General features: G+C 43.2%; 6 protein-coding genes across 6 annotated transcripts; 3 read left to right on the top strand and 3 right to left on the bottom strand.

Moving 5' to 3' along the window:
• The first annotated feature begins 2,095 nt into the window (after positions 1–2,095).
• Positions 2,096–2,906, top strand: LOC130202661 (gamma-crystallin M3-like). The gene is made up of 3 exons (XM_056428368.1): positions 2,096–2,128; positions 2,237–2,485; positions 2,574–2,906. The coding sequence occupies exons 1-3, from the start codon at positions 2,096–2,098 to the stop codon at positions 2,850–2,852; spliced, it is 561 nt and encodes a 186-aa protein (XP_056284343.1). The 3' UTR covers positions 2,853–2,906.
• A 2,192-nt stretch (positions 2,907–5,098) lies between these two features.
• On the bottom strand, positions 5,099–5,886 carry LOC130208940 (gamma-crystallin M3-like). Its single transcript, XM_056438391.1, has 3 exons — positions 5,845–5,886; positions 5,529–5,768; positions 5,099–5,434 (listed from the first exon to the last, which is right to left on the bottom strand). The coding sequence occupies exons 1-3, from the start codon at positions 5,875–5,877 to the stop codon at positions 5,156–5,158; spliced, it is 552 nt and encodes a 183-aa protein (XP_056294366.1). The 5' UTR covers positions 5,878–5,886; the 3' UTR covers positions 5,099–5,155.
• Positions 5,887–8,795: 2,909 nt separating this feature from the next.
• On the bottom strand, positions 8,796–9,603 carry LOC130202651 (gamma-crystallin M3-like). Its single transcript, XM_056428356.1, has 3 exons — positions 9,571–9,603; positions 9,236–9,481; positions 8,796–9,133 (listed from the first exon to the last, which is right to left on the bottom strand). Exons 1-3 carry the CDS (start codon positions 9,601–9,603, stop codon positions 8,855–8,857), a joined length of 558 nt encoding a protein of 185 aa, XP_056284331.1. The 3' UTR covers positions 8,796–8,854.
• Positions 9,604–10,890: 1,287 nt separating this feature from the next.
• Positions 10,891–11,688, top strand: LOC130202643 (gamma-crystallin M3-like). The gene is made up of 3 exons (XM_056428344.1): positions 10,891–10,923; positions 11,010–11,258; positions 11,353–11,688. The coding sequence occupies exons 1-3, from the start codon at positions 10,891–10,893 to the stop codon at positions 11,629–11,631; spliced, it is 561 nt and encodes a 186-aa protein (XP_056284319.1). The 3' UTR covers positions 11,632–11,688.
• Positions 11,689–15,683: 3,995 nt separating this feature from the next.
• On the bottom strand, positions 15,684–16,492 carry LOC130202421 (gamma-crystallin M3-like). The gene is made up of 3 exons (XM_056427954.1): positions 16,451–16,492; positions 16,113–16,352; positions 15,684–16,021 (listed from the first exon to the last, which is right to left on the bottom strand). Exons 1-3 carry the CDS (start codon positions 16,481–16,483, stop codon positions 15,743–15,745), a joined length of 552 nt encoding a protein of 183 aa, XP_056283929.1. The 5' UTR covers positions 16,484–16,492; the 3' UTR covers positions 15,684–15,742.
• Positions 16,493–16,901: 409 nt separating this feature from the next.
• LOC130202412 (gamma-crystallin M3-like) lies at positions 16,902–17,699 on the top strand. The gene is made up of 3 exons (XM_056427943.1): positions 16,902–16,943; positions 17,042–17,281; positions 17,373–17,699. Exons 1-3 carry the CDS (start codon positions 16,911–16,913, stop codon positions 17,649–17,651), a joined length of 552 nt encoding a protein of 183 aa, XP_056283918.1. The 5' UTR covers positions 16,902–16,910; the 3' UTR covers positions 17,652–17,699.
• Positions 17,700–22,024: the final 4,325 nt, after the last annotated feature.

Below are 22,024 nucleotides of genomic sequence, written 5' to 3'. Positions count from 1 at the left end.
AAAAAGGAAAGTGTAAAGTCTACTCTTAAATGTGTTGACTGTGCCTGCCTCCATGACTGAAAGTGGAAGATTGTTCCATAAAAGAGGAGCTTGATAACCAAAGGCGGTGTGTCACAAATTCCCCTTCATATGAATAGTTTTCACCCCGTCTGCCTGGTTATTAACTCTCATGTCCTTTCAGATCCTGCCCCTCACACCTGATAATCCCTTGTTCCCTTCCCCTGTTTCTCACGCCAGTTTCACCTGTTGGCCATTTCTTCCATAATCCCTCACTCCTGAGCTCCTCTGCCAGATTGTCTTGTGTGTTAGTGCCAATCTCTCCAGCATACTATTGTCTCATGCCTGTTCTACCTTTTCTGACCCTGTTTCGCCCTCGGATGTGTTTGTCTGTTTCAACTGACCTCCCTGTTTTCACCCAGCCTGAAACTACAGTTTAAAAAAATTGCATTCAAACTGCCTCCGACTCCTGCTTATGAGTTCCAGTAACTATAACCCTTAAACTCTGGCTGCCATTCTACTTTTTAGGACTCTAGGAAGCACTAGTAGCCCCACATTTTGTAAGCGCAGCTCTCTAGTGGGACAATATGGTGCTACAAGCTCCTTAAGATATGATAGTCATATCCTCAACCACAAGGGCTATTTGAATAATTATGGTGTTAGAATAGAGAGAACACGTGTGAGATTAATTAAGATGTGTCTCTAGCAGTATATCTGTTACTTGTTAAAAGTTGTGGAAGACGGGAGACAGAAAAAAAGAAGAAACAAATATTTCCAGTATGAATATCTCTTTAAAATGACAGTTGAAAGCTTGAAACTCTACCATATCGTAGCACAACATGATAAGACTCTGTCAGGTTTTACTTTGATAAAGTGAAGTTGAACATTTATAGAGGTTTTTAGCACAGACAGTTTAGGTAAATCTCTGAATGGAGCATTTTAGATTTGTGTGTGAGTTTTCCTAAACCTCAATCATAGCCCAATCATTCTCAGTCCGATTTTCGTCGAAGCACATTCCTTTTTATCATGAGAGCCTATGGGAGCTGCCTACAGCAATCCAAAAGCAGGTGCAGACTACACAAACTGCTCGTCTATTAAAGGATGTAATTAATGGGGCGGTGGGGAATAATAATATACCAGCAAACAACTATTTATTATGTAAAGATACAGTGAAGTATTGTCGATCTCCCTCAATGTGCATTCTGATCGGAGCTTCTCTTTGTTGACGTGGCCGGGCCGGACGGACATGCTTTTGGTGCATGTTTGTGCATGTGAGCGCTCTGTACTGTGTCACCTACAGCGGTTGCAGCTGATCACGCTAGAAGCAATGACACAGAAGCATATCGCCCACCCTCCGGTTAACCCCAAGGGATTGACTGTCAGCTCTTTTGCCATAGTTTCCACTGTCGGCGCTGTTAGCAATGTTAGCTGATAGCCACCAGCTCCGTTTCAATGTTCAAAGTCATTGAGAGGCAAAAGATAGGCCCCCAATTCGGTATAAAGCACATTTAAGATAGTCACTTTGTCAGAAAAGGCAATCAGAGTCATAAATTCTCTCCGGGACTTAACCAAGTAACACCACAGGCCACACGTTGGCTTTCAAAAGCCCCGTATGTCACAGGGATAGATGTGCTATAGCGACTCTCTTCCGAGAACGAGAATGTAAAGAAGCAATGGTGTCAGAAGAAGCAGTGTGTTTGATACTGGCTATGTTGAGATCAGAAAAGCTATACAAAAAGAAAGACAACATCACTGACCTTCTTTTTAAAGTTCCACTGAGCAACACCAACGTCATCCATCTTCCCCATCTTTTCAGTTCTGTTATTCTATTGATCACCGTGGCAACACATGGAATCCTTTTGTCAGGACCTCGTGAGGCCATACAGATGCAGTGTCAGTTGTCATGGACTACAAGGTACCCAGTCCATGACAAATGCAAATAACCTCTCCATTATGTTGGCTTCAATGGCCAGCTGCTGAGTAAGGGGTTTAAGAAGGGGGAGGGGTCAATGATTATTTACCTGGTCCGGTATAAAAGGAAAGGGTTAAACCAGGTAAGTACACAGTTCAGGAGCAACACAGCACATCTACAGTCAGCATGAGCAACGCTGGCATGAACATGAGGGGCAAGGTACTTAAATATACATTTTTTTAAGAAGCAGAACTTACCCTCACCATTTATTCATCTTAATGCTTTATTCCTAATTATTTAAAATTAACTAATCATTTACAATTAATTTGTTTTCAGATCACCTTCTACGAGGAGAAGAACTTCCAGGGCCGCTCTTATGAGTGCATGAATGACTGCTCTGACATGTCCTCCTACCTGAGCAGGTGCCAGTCCTGCAGGGTGGAGAGCGGCTGCTTCATGGTGTACGACCGCACCAACTACATGGGGAACCAGTACTACATGAAGAGGGGCGACTACTCCGACTACCAGAACTGGATGGGCATGAGCGGCGTCAGGTCTTGCCGCATGATCCCCATGGTAGGTTTATAACAGACCTTCAAAGAAGATCTTTTGTTGATTACTTTATCTCTCATTTAAAATAAATGTTCTGGTTTCTTCAAAACAGCACAGGGGACAGTTCAGGATGAAGATCTACGAGAATGAGAGCTTCGGCGGTCAGAGTCACGAGATGATGGACGACTGTGACAACATCATGGACCGTTACCGCATGAACGACTGCCAGTCCTGCAACGTGATGGACGGCCACTGGCTGATGTACGAGCAGCCCCAGTACAGAGGCAAGATGATGTACATGAGGCCCGGAGAGTACAGGAGCTTCAGGGACATGGGCATGAGCGGCATGAGGTTCATGAGCATGAGGCGCATCAATGAGTCCTTCCACTAAATGATCACACAATGTTTCTTGAATGTATCAATGCCAATAAATGAATAATTTCTACAGATCCTTTTGTCAAGCTTTTTACCCAACTGTACCAAAGAAAAGATTCTTCCAAACAATATAAGCAACAGTTCATGTAATTTAATACATTGAAATTCTTTCAAACAGCAAACGCCTCTTGTCAACCGTGTTTTAATTGTGCTGAGAAGTGTTGTTCTACATGTTTTTGTTAAACCCAACAAACAAAACACCTTTGATTTTGCGAGGCATATCAATATTCTGGTTAGTTAACAAAGCTTCAATGCGCAACGGAAAATCACAAGTTTGACTATGCTTTAAAATCTAGACCGTTAACCCTCGAGGTGTCAAATTTGCCACAGCGGGCTTTACAATCTGTACACATTCGACATCCCTGTCCCAGGACCTCACATCGGATCAGGACAAATTCCACAACTCCACAATCCATGAAACAGAAGGAAGAAGAAGGTAGGGGAGGGCATCAGCAGGGCCATGGTAAGAGACAGGGCCACGGAGGCAGAAGGCGGCCCACCAGCAGGAGGCATCATGAAAGAGGCCGGACCAATGAGGCTAGGTCTGTGAGGCAGGTGGCGCAAAGCATGAGGCAGGGCCATCAGGAAGGAGGCCAGGCCGAGGCCATAGGCAAGAAGGCAGGACCAAGGAGGCAGGACCAAGGAGGCAGGACCAAGGAGTCAGGACCAGCTTCAGACAGCCAGGTCCAATGAACCCGATGAGGTGAGAAGGCACAAAGACTCAGTGGAGGAAATGGAGTGCAAAGGCGCCCTCGGAATGGCCCGGTGGTTTACCAATTGAGATTCGTAGCAGGATGAACACCAACGGCGCTCAACCGCCTGAATGCCCGGCCAATAAAATAGGCTCATTATCTGGTGCAGTATTTTTTGTAATATCCCATGCGACCAGCCATTGGGTTATGGATCACCCAAAGCATGGCAAATATATTACTGGCAGCTCTTCCACAACTGTGTGTTTTCTTGACCATGGATGGAATTCAGGAGCCGGTGGAGCATCCACTCAAAGGCTCCGTCGGTTCCCCCTCCCTATTCGCGGTGTCGGACAACCTTGAGTTGCCGCTGAGCACCGTACATCGACCACATGACACTCTCTGTCGTGGACGCACCCCGGCAGCATGAACTTATTCAATGGAGGACTTTCTTTCACACACCCAGACATCCAGCACATACATAGAGCACAGACCTACAACGTACCGCACGTGCACTACAGCATGTGCACGTGCCCTGGAATTAGGCTTTGTGATCTCCAACCAATCTCAATGCAGTTCTATTTGTATCACTATGATCTATATATAATATCAGATATCCTATTCCGGATGAAAAAAACAACTTGCTTATTTGTTTTATCAACAGTTTTGCCACAGTCCAATCAGAATTAAAGCACATGACCATGAACTCATGGGGTTCCATAAATGATTAGAGTGTCGTTTTGTGTCTTATGGTTACAGGGCGTCCTGGGAGGCACTCCGTCACAGACGTCCTCACAGCCCGAAGACACTGATGCAAAAAACTTTAACAAATGGCTTCTTTGCCCACCTTTCTTTGTAGACTAGTCTTGGATCGGTCAGTCTGTGAGAGAGCAAAGGCCGCCTCGCTCCCACAGACCCCTCCTGGCTGGCTCGCCAAATGTTGTGGCAGGATTTCTTTCTTCTTGATCGATGCTGACTAATCTCTTAACCTGATGCATATAAACTTGTATCTATCTCCTATCTGACTGCTGGTGAGGCACCACAGGATACTCATACACGAGACCTCAGTAATGAAACACCCACAGGACACAGAGAGTTTGGATCAGAGTTCATTTCACACACATTTATTTGAAACTACCAGTTTCACAAAAAAGCCTGAGCTGGGTCCGGTATTAAAGACAACAACCTCCCATCATAGCGGTGCTCGACACCTCGCTTGTTAATGGCCTATATTTGAATGCATAGTCAAACGTGTGATTATATGTAGTGCATTGAAGCTTTGTTAACTATTCAGAGTATTGATCTGCCTCGCAAGATCAAAGGTGCTTTTGTCTGTTGGGTTTAACACAAAAATGCTGAGGTACATTTCTCAGCAGATTTAAAATATGCTTGCCAAGAGGTGTTTGCTATCAGAAAGAATTACAATATATTCAATTACATGAACAATTGCATATATTGTTCGGAAGAAACAATTTTTTGGGGAAGGTTGGGCAGGAAGCTTGACAAAAAGATGTGCAGAAATTATTCATTTATTGGCTTTTGTTACATTCAAGAGACATTTTGTGATCATTTAGTTGCAGGACTCATTGATGCGCCTCATGCTCATGAACCTCATGCCGCTCATGCCCATGTCCCTGAAGCTCCTGTACTCTCCGGGCCTCATGTACATCATCTTGCCTCTGTACTGGGGCTGCTCGTACATCAGCCAGTGGCCGTCCATCACGTTGCAGGACTGGCAGTCGTTCATGCGGTAACGGTCCATGATGTTGTCACAGTCGTCCATCATCTCGTGACTCTGACCGCCGAAGCTCTCATTCTCGTAGATCTTCATCCTGAACTGTCCTCTGTGCTGTTTGGAAGAAACAAAAAGAAAAATTTTGATTATTTCAGAGATAAAAAGGTATCACTCAAAGATCTTCTTTGAAGGTCTGTTTTAAACCTACCATGGGGATCATACGGCAAGACCTGACGCCGCTCATGCCCATCCAGTTCTGGTAGTCGGAGTAGTCGCCCCTCTTCATGTAGTACTGGTTCCCCATGTAGTTGGTGCGGTCGTACACCATGAAGCAGCCGCTCTCCACCCTGCAGGACTGGCACCTGCTCAGGTAGGAGGACATGTCAGAGCAGTCATTCATGCACTCATAAGAGCGGCCCTGGAAGTTCTTCTCCTCGTAGAAGGTGATCTGAAAACAAGATAAATGTAAATGATTAGGAATAAAGTAATTTCTTCATATTACAAAAATATATCTTTTGAAGTACCTTGCCCCTCATGTTCATGCCGGTGTTGCTCATGCTGACTGTAGATGTGCTGTGTTGCTCCTGAACTGTGTAGCTACCTGGTTTTACCCTTTCCTTTTATACCTGACCAGGTAAAGAATCAGTGGCCCCTCCCCCATCAGAACCCCCTGACTCAGCAACTGGCCATTGAAGCCAACAGAATGGAGAGGTCATGTGCACTGGTACCTGGTAGTCCATGACAACTGACACAGCATCTGTATTGCCTCACGAGGTCCTGACAAAAAGATGTCACGGGTTGCCACAATGACCAATAGAAACACAATACTGAAAACATTGGAAGAGGGATGATGTTGATGTTTCTCAGTGGAACTTTGAAAATGAGGTCAGTGATGGTATCTTTTTTTCATAACTTTTCCAATCTCAAGATAGCTACTATCGAAGACATTGCTTCTGACAGCTTGGTTTGTTAAACATTCTCGTTCTCAGAAGGGAGTGCCGATATCACATCTTCACCAGTGACATCATGTGGCTTGTGAAAGCCAATGTGTGCCCTGTTGTGACCCTCGGTTGAATCATGGCAAGAATTTATGACTCATGGCCTAATCTGACAAAGTGACCATTTTAAATGTGCTTTGTACCTAAATGTCGCTACTAAACGTTTACTTCAACTGTTTCCTTCACTTCGTGATCAACTTAAGCGTGTACGAAAACAAATAGTATGCTCAGTCATTGGATGTTTTCTCACCAAAGAGGTTGTATGGACTCGTAGCTGTATAAACTGACAATATATATACAGTATATATATACAGGACTGTCTCAGAAAATTAGAATATTGTGATAAAGTTCTTTATTTTCTGTAATTAAAAAATGTCATGCATTCATTCTGGATTCATTACAAATCAACTGAAATATTGCGCCTTTAGCCTTTTCTTTAATATTGCTGATTATGGCTTACAGCTTAAAAAACTCTAAAATCCTATCTCATAAAATTTTAATATTTCCTCACCAAGACCAAAAAAAAAAAGATTTAACAGCTGAGTGTTTGTCAAGGCTCAGGAAACCCTTGCAGGTGTTTCGAGTTAATTAGACAATTCAAGTGATTTGTTTAATACCCTACTAGTATACTTTTTCAGGATATTCTAATATTTAGAGATAGGATATTTGAGTTTTCTTAAGCTGTAAGCCATAATCAGCAATAAATCAGAATAAAAGGCTTGCAATATTTCAGTTGATTTGTAATGAATCCAGAATGCATGACATTTTTGTTTTTTTAATTGCATTACAGAAAATAAAGAACTTCATCACAATATTCTAATTTTCTGAGACAGTCCTGTATATATATATTTTGATAACAAGGCATTATTAGAAAAGTAATTGTATGCCAAGTGGCATGAATAGCAACCATTAGCTATGATAAGCTTGAATAAATGGCTACCATTAGTTGAGAAAAATACTTCAATAGCACGCCTAATGATAAGTATTTTTTATTACAATGTGTTTCCATGTTGAAGTCAAATATAATAATGTGAATGTAAATAAAATTATATAAAATGAAAAACTGAATGTATCATGTGATTGTAGTCAAATAAAATACACAGAAGTTATTGTGCAATTATATTAAACGAATAACACTGAATGCATTATGTGATTGTAGTCAAATAAAATACACTGTATGTACTATGTGATTGTGGTAAAAATTCCAGACAACAACTGAACAGAACAGAGAATGTTTAAGACACTTGGTGTTGTTCAACCGAACAGCTGTTGGTCATTTAAATCCAAAGCAAAGAGGGTTTTTAAACTTAGGCCTAAAGGGATGTTGTATATGTTACTAGGGGTTTGTTTGCGTTTGATATAACTTGAACCATCTGTTTGCCTCTAATTAGTTGACGGACGTATGAGGCAGCTTTCCCAGAGGAATATTGAACACTACAAAGTGGTGAACCTGACTTGATTTCTCAACGGAAGCTCAAGGATGGCTGAAAGAGACGAGGTTCGACTAACTATCCTGCGGGTACCCACAAGAATAAAGGGCAAGCAGAGCTTTTTTAAAGTCTGTATAGGTAGAAATATTATACTGAGGAGGGTGTTGGCGATCCTCATGATCTCTGAAAGATAAGTCCGTCTTCCAGGAGGATTCTTCTAAAGCTAAAACTGGTAAAACCGCATGAACAAAGTTAATAAGTGTTAGAAGGAGCAATGTTTTAGAAACTTATGCTGTTCAACCAAACTGCTGTAGGTATTTTGAAGCCAAAGCCAAGAGGAGGTTGTTTGTTCTGGTGTTTTTTTTTACCAAAACATAACAGACCTTGGGAGTGCTAAAGAACAGACCAAGGTATTGTCCAATCATGAGGCTGGAAGAGGTGCTGTCCATATGGAAAAAGAGGAGAAATTTCAAGGGTTGCAAGAGCAGGACCATCCTGCAAATCGGCAGATCTTCTTGCAACTGCCGGGTAAGGTAACTGATCTACACAGGTCTTCCTGACAGAAAGCATTAGGTCTCTATTCCATGAAATATATTATATGTATTTCTTAATTTAGTGCAATTTGTAATTGTGGGTGCTTTGCTTTTGACATAAAACATTTGTGTTGTAACTGGAACCATCTATGCGGCTCTATTTTAATGACAGACCTCATGGCAGAGAGTCTTCTCTCCGAGGTAGGTCGAACACGAGATCTCCATTGTTAACGGTCTATATTTTGAATCCAAACCTGCGATTATCCGTAGCGCTTTGAAGCTTTGTTAACTACCCTTAATATTGATCTGCCTCGCAAGATCAAAAGTGCTTTTTTCTTTTGGGTTTAACACAAAAATATTGAGCTAAATCTCTCAGCAGATTTCAAACATGCTTGCCAAGAGATGTTTGTTATTTAAAATAATTACAATATATTCAATTACATGAACTATTGCATATATTGTTTGGAATAAACTATTTCTTTGGGACAGTTGGGCAGGAAGCTTGACAAATAGATGTACAGAAATCATTCATTTATTGGCTTTTGATACATTCAAGAAACATTGTGTGATCATTTAGTGGAAGGACTCATTGATGCGCCTCATGCTCATGAACCTCATGCCGCTCATGCCCATGTCCCTGAAGCTCCTGTACTCTCCGGGCCTCATGTACATCATCTTGCCTCTGTACTGGGGCTGCTCGTACATCAGCCAGTGGCCGTCCATCACGTTGCAGGACTGGCAGTCGTTCATGCGGTAACGGTCCATGATGTTGTCACAGTCGTCCATCATCTCGTGACTCTGACCGCCGAAGCTCTCATTCTCGTAGATCTTCATCCTGAACTGTCCTCTGTGCTGTTGTTGTTGAATTTTGTTGGAGAGTTTATACAATCAAGTTAATATAAAGACTCGTGGGGGTAGTCACTCATAGTGTGATGGATGGTGTTTTAAACCTACCATGGGGATCATACGGCAAGACCTGACGCCGCTCATGCCCATCCAGTTCTGGTAGTCGGAGTAGTCGCCCCTCTTCATGTAGTACTGGTTCCCCATGTAGTTGGTGCGGTCGTACACCATGAAGCAGCCGCTCTCCACCCTGCAGGACTGGCACCTGCTCAGGTAGGAGGACATGTCAGAGCAGTCATTCATGCACTCATAAGAGCGGCCCTGGAAGTTCTTCTCCTCGTAGAAGGTGATCTGAAAAGAAAGAAAATGTAGTTTTTTGGGAATAAAGCATTTAGGTGAATATATGGTGACGGTAATTTCTAAACAAAATATATTTTTTTAAATACCTTGCCCCTCATGTTCATGCCGGCGTTGCTCATGCTGACTGTAGATGTGCTGTGTTGCTCCTGAACTGTGTAGCTACCTGGTTTAACCCTTTCCTTTTATACCTGACCAGGTAAATAATCAGTGACCCCTCCCCCATCAAATCGACTGTACTCAGCAGCTGGCCATAGAAGCCAACAGAATGGAGAGGTTATGTGCATTTGTCACGGAAGGGGTACCTTGTAGTCCATGTCAACTGACACTGCATCTGTATTGCAACACAAGTTCCTGACAAAAAGAGTCCATGTGTTGCTATGTTGACTAATAGAAGCACACAACTGAAAATATGAGAAAGAGGGATGATGTTGGTGTCTTCATCAGTTTCTCTTTGTTGACGTGGCGGGGCCTGCCGGGCATGCTGTAAGTGCATGTTTGTGCAGGTAAGTGCTCTGTACTGCGTCATCTACTGTGTCTGCACCCCCTGGTTAAGCACAAGGTATTGACTGTCAGCTCTTTTGCCATAACTTCTGCTGTTAGCAATGTTAGCTGATAGCCACCGGCTCAGTCGCAATGTTCAAAGCCATTGAGAGGCAATCGATAGGACCCCAATTCGGTAAAAAACACATTTAAGATTGCCACTTTGACAGGTTAGGCCATGAGAGTCATACATCCTTGCTGTGATTCAACCAAGGAACTCATCAGGCCACACTTTGGCTTTCACAAGCTGCGTGATTCAATTCATTCTGTTTATTTTATACAGCCTAATATCATGAATTACGAATTTGCCTCAGAAGGCTTTACAAAGGAGAAAAGGAGAGGCTCACTGGATCCTAAAACATCCCCTAGCAGCCTATAAGCCGATGATGTCACCGAGATAGATGTGCTACAAGGACATACTTCCAAGAACGAGAATGTAAAGAAACAATGGTGGCATAAGCAGTATGTTTGATACTGGCTAGCTTGAGATTGAAAAAGCTATACGAAAAAAAGACAACATGACTGACGTCCTTTTAAAAGTTCCACTCAGCAACACCAACATCCTTCTTCTCCATATTTTCAGTTATGTGTTTCTATTGTTCAACATGGCAACACGTGGAATCTTTTTGTCAGGACCTCGTGAGGCCATACAGATGCAGTGTCAGTTGTGATGCACTAGAAGGTACCCTGACCCTGAAAACTGCACATGACCACTCCATTCTGTTGGCTTCAATGGCCAGCTGCTGAGTACAGTAGATTTGATGGGGGAGGGGTCACTGATTATTTACCTGGTCAGGTATAAAAGGAAAAGGGTTAAACCAGGTAGCTACACAGTTCAGGAGCAACACAGCACATCTACAGTCAGCATGAGCAACACCGGCATGAACATGAGGGGCAAGGTACTTAAAAAATATTTGATTTTGTCGTTAACAGAAATTAACGTGAACATATATTCACCTTAATGCTTTATTGATATTGGCTATCTTGTCTTCAGATCACCTTCTACGAGGAGAAGAACTTCCAGGGCCGCTCTTATGAGTGCATGAATGACTGCTCTGACATGTCCTCCTACCTGAGCAGGTGCCAGTCCTGCAGGGTGGAGAGCGGCTGCTTCATGGTGTACGACCGCACCAACTACATGGGGAACCAGTACTACATGAAGAGGGGCGACTACTCCGACTACCAGAACTGGATGGGCATGAGCGGCGTCAAGTCTTGCCGTATGATCCCCATGGTAGGTTTAAAACAGACTGTAAAAGTTGATCTTTGAGTGATACCTTTTTATTTTAGAAATAATCAAAATAAATGTTCTTGTTTCTTCAAAACAGCACAGAGGACAGTTCAGGATGAAGATCTACGAGAATGAGAGCTTCGGCGGTCAGAGTCACGAGATGATGGACGACTGTGACAACATCATGGACCGTTACCGCATGAACGACTGCCAGTCCTGCAACGTGATGGACGGCCACTGGCTGATGTACGAGCAGCCCCAGTACAGAGGCAAGATGATGTACATGAGGCCCGGAGAGTACAGGAGCTTCAGGGACATGGGCATGAGCGGCATGAGGTTCATGAGCATGAGGCGCATCACTGAGTCCTGCAACTAAATGATCACAAAATGTCTCTTGAATGTAACAAAAGCAAATAAATTAATAATTTCTGCACATCTTTTTCTCAAGCTTCTTGCCCAACTGTCCCAAAAAAATAGTTTCTTCCGAACAATATATGCAATAGTTCATGCAATTCAATATAATATTCAACAGGATGGTACGGAGAACACAGCAGTTAGGGCAGTGCAGCAATCACAGGAAGAGTCTGGTATGTCGGGTCTGTAGGGCAAATATACAAAAAAAGAACTGAAAGCATAGCTCAGTCTCGAGCTCCATCTATTACTTACACAAGCTATCTCAGGGTCGCTAGCCAACTTACCAGCTTAACCTTCTTTAGGCTTTTCCCCACCAGGGGAGCATGGTCCGACTGATGTAGATGATGGGATGATCCTCTCTTTGAACTTCCAGGGTGAGCACTTTGTGGACGGTCGTGGCCAGCCCTGGACCACCTGAACCGTGCAATCTTGTAGCCTCACTTTGTCCCTCCAAATCGTGTCGACCAGATATTCCGCTTCTTCCTGAACAAGCTTTCGCTTCTTGGGGTTTACCATCAAGCCGGCATTGCAGAGAGCAACCAGGACTGCTGACAGCCTTACCAGATGGTTGATCCAGTTCCTGTAGGATTCCTCTATCACCCCTAGAGCCAAAATTTTCTGGATCTCTTGCTCAATGGCTGGCCTTCTGGCTTTGGGTATTGTGGTAGATAACATTGTTGTGTGCTGCCACAACATATACATTCACATTTATTTGACTTGCTCATAGTTAAATATTAGGATTATATTACAACTGCAAATATGACTTAGATCGCACACACTTCTCTCTCCCTGAGACGAGTTACAAAAACGCCAGAGGTAGATAGACACAGCGTTCTTGTGCTGTTCCAGTATTAACTGTTGGAAAGGAGACTGTAGAGCAAGGGCCAGGATCCTCAGACGAAATAACGATAAGAGAATGACCAGGGGGGAGACGTGTGCAGAACCTCCACATTCCTTAAAGTAACCGTCTTGAACTGGTGTAGGGGGTAAACTGAGTGATGAGAAATATGTAATGAGGCAGTGGACAGAGGGGGCACATGCATTGAATGTGATGGTATCAATAATATGTCAATTTGTTTGTTCAGGAGTTGGGAAAGACAGATGTGGAGGGAGGTTGTTGTCTTTAATACCGGACCCAGCTCAGGCTTTTTTGTGAAACTGGTAGTTGCAAATAAATGTACGTGAAATGAAGTCTGATCCAAACTCTCTGTGTTCTGTGGGTGTTTGATTACTGAGGTCTCGTGTGTGAGTATCCTGTGGCGTCTCACCAGCAGTCAGAGAGGAGAGGGATACAAGTTTATGTGCATCAGGTTAAATGATAAGTCAGCATTGATCAAAAACAGAAGAAATCCAGCCACAGAAGTGTCCTGTAGGGCCGCAAGTTTACCTTCTTGCCTGGTTCTGTATCGATGTGCGCCAGGTTGTGCAGAGAAAACATCCAAATTCTGCTCCACCAGCTCCCTGGTTTGCTATGTCGAGGAGCCCTCTGGGCTGTCTTCCATATAGCAGCTCAAAGAGGGAGAAGCCAGTGGATGTTTGAGAAACCTCCCTGATTGACAGCAAGCCATAGGGGCAGGAGCTGGTCCCAGTTACGACCATCTTTATCAACCACCATTTTTAACATTGTCTTTGACGTCTTGTTAAAATGTTTCACGAACCTGTCAGTTTGTGGGTGATAGAGGTGCGAAACTGTTTTACTTTGAAAAGCCGGCAGAGGTCTTAAATTATTTTTGGACATGAAGTGGGTGCCGTTGTCTGTCAGCATCTCCTTGGGGATTCCAAATCTGCAGAACACGTCGATTAGCTCTTGAGCAATCGATTTTGTGATCCTCAGGGAAATGGCCTCAAGGTACCTTGCATAATCCAGTATCACCAGAAAATACTGATGGTCCCTAGTGGATTTTAGGGGCCCCACCAAGTTCATAGCAATGCGGGAAAACGGCACATCAATTGTAGGGGAGATGTTTGAGGGGACTTTTAAAATGAGGCTTAGGGCTCATCTTTTGGCATTCAATGCAGGTACGATAAGTCTTCTCCTGCTCTTACCACTCCTGGCTCGTCAAACTGGTTTGAAATCTGCTGCCTTGTCTTTCCAACCCTGAAGTGGGCACCCAGGACATGGCTGTGGGCTAGTTGCAACACTGGACACATACGGTTTTGGCAGCAACAACAAGTCTCTCCTCTGGCCCTCTGTCTCTTTAATATAGTACAACAGGTTATTTTTTGTTGTGAAACAAGGATAGGTTAGCTTACCTAGCCCTGGCGCTATGGAAACAGCTTCCACCTTCAGTCCGAGAGGTAGACACAGTCTCCTCATTTAAGAGTCGACTTAATATTGGAAGAGATGTGACCACCCCGACTTTCAGCTGACAGCTGTCTTTCATCATACTGAGTTGGATGACGCTTGTGGGATACTCTTTGGTGTCCCCATGGACGGAGGACACCGGCATCATTTCACCAGACCCGGATGGTTTCAGAAGATAGGGTTGGACGAGGGACACCACACTGCCGGAGTCGACCAGTGCATGTGCATCTTTCTCATTTACTTTTACCAGGGTCTTATGGGCTGGAGAGGTTTCCTGCACCCAGCAAGAGTCACGCAAGTGACAGGGTCTTGCACCTGAAAAGTCGGCTGTGGCCATCGGTTCATCCTTCCCAGGACAGTCCCAGGATATGTGGCCTGGCTGTCCACACTGAAAACTGCGCACTGCATCACTTGTTGAAGTCCGTCGCCTCCGTCTTGAACGCTCCAGATCATGTGTCCGACTCGCCCTTGGGACCTCTTCTCTAGATTTCCGGCTAACCTGGAGGTCCGCTCGTGTTGATCGCAATCGTTCGACTGTAACCCTCTGGCTATTCACCAGGCTAACCAGATCATCTAGATTGGCAGGATTCTGCTGACTGGTCATTGTCTTTGTCTCATATATTAGAGAGTGGATGTATTTGTCCATCATGATCCTCTCCAAGACCCCTAGTTTCTCTGTGTCGGATGTCAACCAAGCTTTGGGTACCCGGCCGAGGTTATATATTTGAGCCCGTGCTGGCAACTCTGGTTTTAACCTCTGGGGCTCTTGCTGTTAAACTGTAGCCATACTTGGCCAGAATTTCCTTCTTCAACACTGCATAATCCTTCGACTGGGCTGTAGAGAGATTGAGGTAGGCCTGCTGTGCTGGCCCAAGTAGGAAGGGCCCGACCAGGTCTGCCCCAGGCATCATTGGGACAGCCTTCCATCTTAGCTATAGGCTCAAAGGCTGTTCAGTAGGCCTCGACATCGCTCTCTGTCATTTTGGGGATAAACAGACTAGGATTTGGCTGCACGGCCCCTTCCTTTAGTACTGGAGGGGCTGCCCCCAGATACTTTTGGACCTCTGCATAGAGAAGGGTGCTCAGCTATCTTTACTTTTAAAACATTGTCCAGTGCAGGGTTTGCTGTTCAGCAGCAAGGCGCACCAACTTTCATCGTAGGTCCTCCATTGTTTGACTGCTACGCCACCACTAGGGTCCTCCTGCCCACATTCTGGGGGTGGGACTTATCTCTGTGGCTTGTTTCTGTAAAGACAGTTGTCATTTTCGCCATCTACCATGGAAGAAATATCCACAAGTTATTTTTTATACTTGTTGATGACATCCCACAAACGTCGGAATATATGATTCGCACCACTTTTGATATGAACGTAGAATTACAATTGGAATTCTTTTAAAAAGTAAATATCTATTGGGAAGAATGTTTTAAATCTACTGAGACATTTAGCGCAACATTGTTGTTTTAAAACCAACAAACAAAAGAACCTTTGATTTTGCGAGGAAGATCAATATTCTGGGTAGTTAACGAAACTTCAATGGCCTACGAATAATCAGAAGTTTGACAATACATTGAAATTTAAAATGTGCTTGCTAAGATGCGTTTGCTGTTTAAAAGGAATCCAATGTATTAAATTGACTTAACTGTTGTACATATTGTTTTGAAGAAACTATTTCTTTGGTACAGTTGGACAAGAAGCTTGAAAAAAAGATCTGTAGAAATTTTTCATTTATTGGCTTTTGATGCATTCAAGAAACATTTTGTTATCATTTAGTTGCAGGAATCATTGATGCGCCTCATGCTCATGAACCTCATGCCGCTCATGCCCATGTCCCTGAAGCTCCTGTACTCTCCGGGCCTCATGTACATCATCTTGCCTCTGTACTGGGGCTGCTCGTACATCAGCCAGTGGCCGTCCATCACGTTGCAGGACTGGCAGTCGTTCATGCGGTAACGGTCCATGATGTTGTCACAGTCGTCCATCATCTCGTGACTCTGACCGCCGAAGCTCTCCCTCTCGTAGATCTTCATCCTGAACTGTCCCCTGTGCTGTTTTGAAGCAACAAAAACAAATGTTATTATTGCAGAGATAAAAAGGTATCACTCAAAGATCTTCTTTGAAGGTCTGTTTTAAACCTACCATGGGGATCATACGGCAAGACCTGACGCCGCTCATGCCCATCCAGTTCTGGTAGTCGGAGTAGTCGCCCCTCTTCATGTAGTACTGGTTCCCCATGTAGTTGGTGCGGTCGTACACCATGAAGCAGCCGCTCTCCACCCTGCAGGACTGGCACCTGCTCAGGTAGGAGGACATGTCAGAGCAGTCATTCATGCACTCATAAGAGCGGCCCTGGAAGTTCTTCTCCTCGTAGAAGGTGATCTGAAAACAAGTGAATTGTAAATGATTAGGAATAAAGCATTAAGGAAAAATATGGTGACAGTCATTTCTGCTTGGTACAAACACATTTTTGTATGTACCTTGCCCCTCATGTTCATGCCGGTGTTGCTCATGCTGACTGTAGATGTGCTGTGTTGCTCCTGAACTGTGTAGCTACCTGGTTTAACCCTTTCCTTTTATACCTGACCAAGGTCCTGACAAAAAGATTCCATGTGGTGCCACGTTGACAAATAGAAGCACAGAACTGAAAATATGGGGAAGAGGGATGATGTTGGTGTTACTCAGTGGAGAATTCCAGAAAAATCTTTTTGTTAGGACCTCGTGAGGCACTACAGATGCTGTGTTAGTCATCATGGACTACAAGGTATCCAGCACTTGAAAAGAAACTGCACAAAACCTCTCTATTATGGCCAGTTGCTGAGTAAGGGGGTTCTGATGGGGGAGGGGCCACTGATTCTTTACCTTGGTCAGGTATAAAAGGAAAGGGTTAAACCAGGTAGCTACACAGTTCAGGAGCAACACAGCACATCTACAGTCAGCATGAGCAACACCGGCATGAACATGAGGGGCAAGGTACTTTAAAAAATGTTTTTGTACCAAGCAGAAATGACTGTCACCATATTTTTCCTTAATGCTTTATTCCTAATCATTTACAATTCACTTGTTTCCAGATCACCTTCTACGAGGAGAAGAACTTCCAGGGCCGCTCTTATGAGTGCATGAATGACTGCTCTGACATGTCCTCCTACCTGAGCAGGTGCCAGTCCTGCAGGGTGGAGAGCGGCTGCTTCATGGTGTACGACCGCACCAACTACATGGGGAACCAGTACTACATGAAGAGGGGCGACTACTCCGACTACCAGAACTGGATGGGCATGAGCGGCGTCAGGTCTTGCCGTATGATCCCCATGGTAGGTTTAAAACAGACATTAAAAGACGATCTGAGTGATATCTTTTTTTTCCTGAAAAAAACCCAACAAAGATCTTGTTTCTTCAAAATAGCACAGGGGACAGTTCAGGATGAAGATCTACGAGAGGGAGAGCTTCGGCGGTCAGAGTCACGAGATGATGGACGACTGTGACAACATCATGGACCGTTACCGCATGAACGACTGCCAGTCCTGCAACGTGATGGACGGCCACTGGCTGATGTACGAGCAGCCCCAGTACAGAGGCAAGATGATGTACATGAGGCCCGGAGAGTACAGGAGCTTCAGGGACATGGGCATGAGCGGCATGAGGTTCATGAGCATGAGGCGCATCAATGATTCCAGCAACTAAATGTTCCATGAATCAAATGCAACTAAATAAATAATGTCTGCATTTTAACTATTGCCTCGATGAAATATTTCAAGAAAATATTTATAATGTGTCATTAAATCTGATATATTTGAACGTTTTAGACAGCAAGTACATTTTCAATAGACGTTTTTTAATCTGATGAGAAATGTGAGTTGTTAAAAAAGGATTCATATTATTGGTATTTAATCATTTTAAATATAACATCACGGAAAATCTTAAATTTAACAATTAAGATTCACATTTTCAAAGTAATGTCCAACATGTATACATTACATGCATTAACATACACTAATTACAAATGAAAGGTAAGGATAATTAAAAAGTTATAGTAATGCTGAAGTATAAAAAACAAACTTAAACTAGAGGCCATCTTGTAATTGGTTCGCACCACAATGATTTGAAGATTGGAAAATGTGATTTTTGAAATTTCCCCACTGGGACGAATAAAGGAATATCATAACATATCATATCAAAAGACTCCTTCAGTGGAAACTTTAAAAAATCACAATCAAAAACATGAAATATTTTATTGCACCGAACAATGATGTGAAATGTTACCCCTTAAGCATGGACTAGTCGCCAGAGAAGATATGGGGAACAAGTAGAAAACTAAACACACATGCCCACTATTGAGACTCTTTTTGGACTTGGATGAGAAAGAACCTCTGAAACTATAAAGTAATTGGGGTATCAACTGACAAGGGAAAAATCAGCTGACGGGCATCTCTTTCACAAATTGCGAGTGACGTCGTGAAGCAGGGGACAAGGACATGAAAACGTCCAATAAAACAAAAATAAATCCATGGCTCTCACCAATAAAACTGATTCTGGATGAGGAAAATCATTTCTTTAACACAGAGACATAAACACTTACATAAAACAATTATGTGAGTAAAACATTATTGATCAAGACTTGATAAAATAACTAGGGCTGTGAAACGATTAAAAATTTTAATCGGATTAATCACAGGTTTTTGTGGATTAATCATGATTAATCACATATTACCGATAGTCTCGGTATATTTTGTGAGAACATAGAGATTTATGACAAAAGACGGATATATACATGTATACATTCTTCTATACAATGGTGCTGCAACTCAGCAGTTATTTAGCAGTTTTCTTCCATATGGAACATTAATACATCTTCATCCTAAACAGAATGTTTAACCCTCCTGTTCCCTTTCGGGTCAATTTGACCCCATTCAATGTTTAATGTCGGTGTTCTTTGGGGTCAATTTGACCCCAGGCTGTTTTTCACTGTGTCAAACATAAAAGAAATATCAACTTTTTTATTTATTCAAAGGGCTATTTAGGTAGTCAACAAACAAACATAAAGTACCTCACACTTAAACTTGGGAAGCAATATTAATTCTAATAATTTTCTGGAGGTTTTAATTGCTGGGGTCAAATTGACCGAGGGTAAAATATGTTAGTAAATGTAAAGGTAACAGGAGGGTTAAACAGAACATTTTTCTCTTGTTTGTCAACCATTAACTCCACCATGATACAATCTAAAGGTGGACAGATTGACAAGTGACTTTTTTTTGCTCGGTCCCGATGCGCGCACGGAGCTCTGTGGCGCGAGACGGAGATCGATAAGTGTTCACGCAACGCGAAGAGACAGAAATGACATGCTGCTGTGGAGATACGATCAACAACAGACGTTTAGTTTAATAAAAGAACAAAGACGTGCTCTAGAGAACATGTCAGGGGGCGGGCCAATCTTTTTAATGTCATGCGATCTGCCAACACTACGCCGCGATCGACTGGCAGGTCGCGATCGACGTGTTGAGACCCTGATCTACAGGAAGTAAAAGTCGTAACAAGGTTTCCGTAGGTGAACCTGTGTAACATAGTCAATCTGGTCTGCATTAAATCCAGCTAAAATGGAATTTACGCCACCTGCTGTGGTTAAGGTGCACTTGCAGTTCATAACAAGACGCAAGGGATTGTGGGGGATCCCCAGAGTGACTCGGGACTCCCCAAGAGGTAACGTCTGTCTGATCGGGTCTGTGGGTTATATCGGGGTAATAGATATGAATAGTTAATGAAAAGTGAGCTGGCTTTATTTGTTTGTTTAGTAATTGTCTTAGATTGTATTCGTCATGTTTTCATTAGGTTATGTATTTGTTTTATATGTTTCGTCGCCAGTCATTAATGTTTAATAGTAGCTAACCTAGCTAACACGAACGTGGCTCCGTCTCTAGAACGGAGCACGCGCCGTTGCCCACAGGAACTGACGACGTCCTCTGTCCCTTTGTATGAATGCAGGTATGTTACAGTGTGTTGTTCTTATGAGTGTGTTATTAATGAGTGAGTTGTTATTATTACTTTGTTATTGAATTGTTGTAAATATGAATAATTAATTAGTGAAGAAAGACAGTGTCAATCCACTATACGATCACTGTTTCTTTAGTTCACTGTTTTGTATATTATTTAATGTGACTGTATTTAAATGGGTAACGAGAGTGACTCGGGACTCCCCAAGAGAGCGGAGCACGCGCCGTTGCCCACAGGAACTGACGACGTCCTCTGTCCCTTTGTATGAATGCAGAATAAACAGTTGCTACCAGCCTGCCCAGCTCCAGGGAGATTCATTGACCAGGAGACATCTCACAGGGGTTACACCTGCGGAAGGATCATTACCGATGAACAGACCGTCTGCATGAGAGCGGACAGAGTTCAGATTGAAGTGGTGTATTGGAAGCTCATTTTGCAAGTGACTTTTTTTTCGTCCCGACGACCAACAACAGACGGATTGGAAGCTCATTCTGCGCATGCGTTAAATGCGTTTTTAAAAAAAAACTAGTTAAACCTGTAATTGAATTAACTGAGTTAACGCGTTATTTTTCACAGCACTAAAAATAACATTTTACTTTAATCCAGCCCGACCTTGGAATAGGTAGTGAGGTGTGAGGTCAAAGGTCAGGGATGTCTATGTGTACAGATTGTAAAGCACTCTTAGACAAATTTGTAATTTGTGAAAATGGGCTATACAAATAAACTGAATTGAATTGAATTGATACTTTTCTCCCTTTATATACCCCCATCTTACACTACCCGACACCTGCTTTCTTTTGTTGTTGTTTTTTGGCGTTTTGTATCTTTTAGTTATTTTCCATTATTTATACATTTGACTTGTCTCAAGTATCTTTTTCAAATGTGCAAAAGCCACTGAAGTAAAAAATGTGTCTGGAAGATAATTAAAGAAACATTGCAATAAAGTATAAAAAAACTAAGAAATCACCGGTCTGTTTGTTTCATTTCGTTTGGGTCCATCCTCTGCTACCTGCACTCTCAACTCGACTAGGATCTGACCATCATGGACCCAGCAGAACAGTTATTTGGTCAGGAACTTTATGTGGTGACTTTATAACCTTTTGCGTCTCCAAAATGGCACCCGGAAGTGGGGAAAGGGAGGAAGCCTCGTCATGGGCATGCTGAGAGGTTTCCTCAAGATGTTGGTTTGCTCAAATGGATGCCTGTGTGGGATGAAGACTTTAATTGCATTTCTGCCTCCTGGTCTGGTAGCTTTGGGAGAGTTTTCCAAACCGCTAACCTCCAGCCTCCGTTGCCGTCATTCAGAGCAGTCCTTCCCCAACGACCTGCACTCCCCATCTGTGAGAAGTACATTAATTCATGAGCTAACTAACCTGATAATGGGTGTTGCTGATAAATGGCCGAAGGTAAAAGTGTCAAACCCTGAGTGAACATCTGTCCAGCGTATGAAACGTAGACGCTGCTCTGGACTTCAAACATCTGACGAGATTTGCAATTGCGGTTAACCTCTGAGGTAGCTCATGGTTCGCTAATGTTTGTTGGTAATACCACATAGTAACAATTTCAAGACTTGAAATAACACTCTTAACTATGCTATGCTTGTGGCATTTTACGACTCCCGAGTACCACTTGGGTAAAACGCATCCAATCACTAAGCTTGAATTCTGTTTCGTACACCGTCAACAGCAAGCTAAAGACTACTTTACCGTTAGCTACAGTTTAGATCCGTCCACCAAGTCTTGATTCATAGTTTTCGATGGATTCAGCAATTACGATGCGGTGTTCTGTTTAAAAGTGCCGCTGCCCTCTGACTTGTTGTGGAACTTGTCGACCTCTATTCTGTAACTGTTCACGGGGTACAAAGATCCATTGTTGTGCTCGTCGGTGATTTCTGTGTGACCTGGTCAAAGGGGTGACATTTCTAAAGTCATGCACAGCGCTCTAGCATGTTGCTGGGTCAGGGGATTAGACAATGGGGGGCATTGACTCTGTAGGGTTTGGTCGGCTATAAAAACGAGGGTTGAACCGAACAGGACAGCAGTAGCAACAGCAGCAATTCATCTCCAAGT

Source organism: Pseudoliparis swirei, chromosome 2 (genome assembly GCF_029220125.1).
Source record: "Pseudoliparis swirei isolate HS2019 ecotype Mariana Trench chromosome 2, NWPU_hadal_v1, whole genome shotgun sequence".
Taxonomy (NCBI): Eukaryota; Metazoa; Chordata; class Actinopteri; order Perciformes; family Liparidae; genus Pseudoliparis; species Pseudoliparis swirei.
Note: the sequence above shows the minus strand (reverse complement) of the source record. Positions and strands in the feature narration are given on the sequence as shown.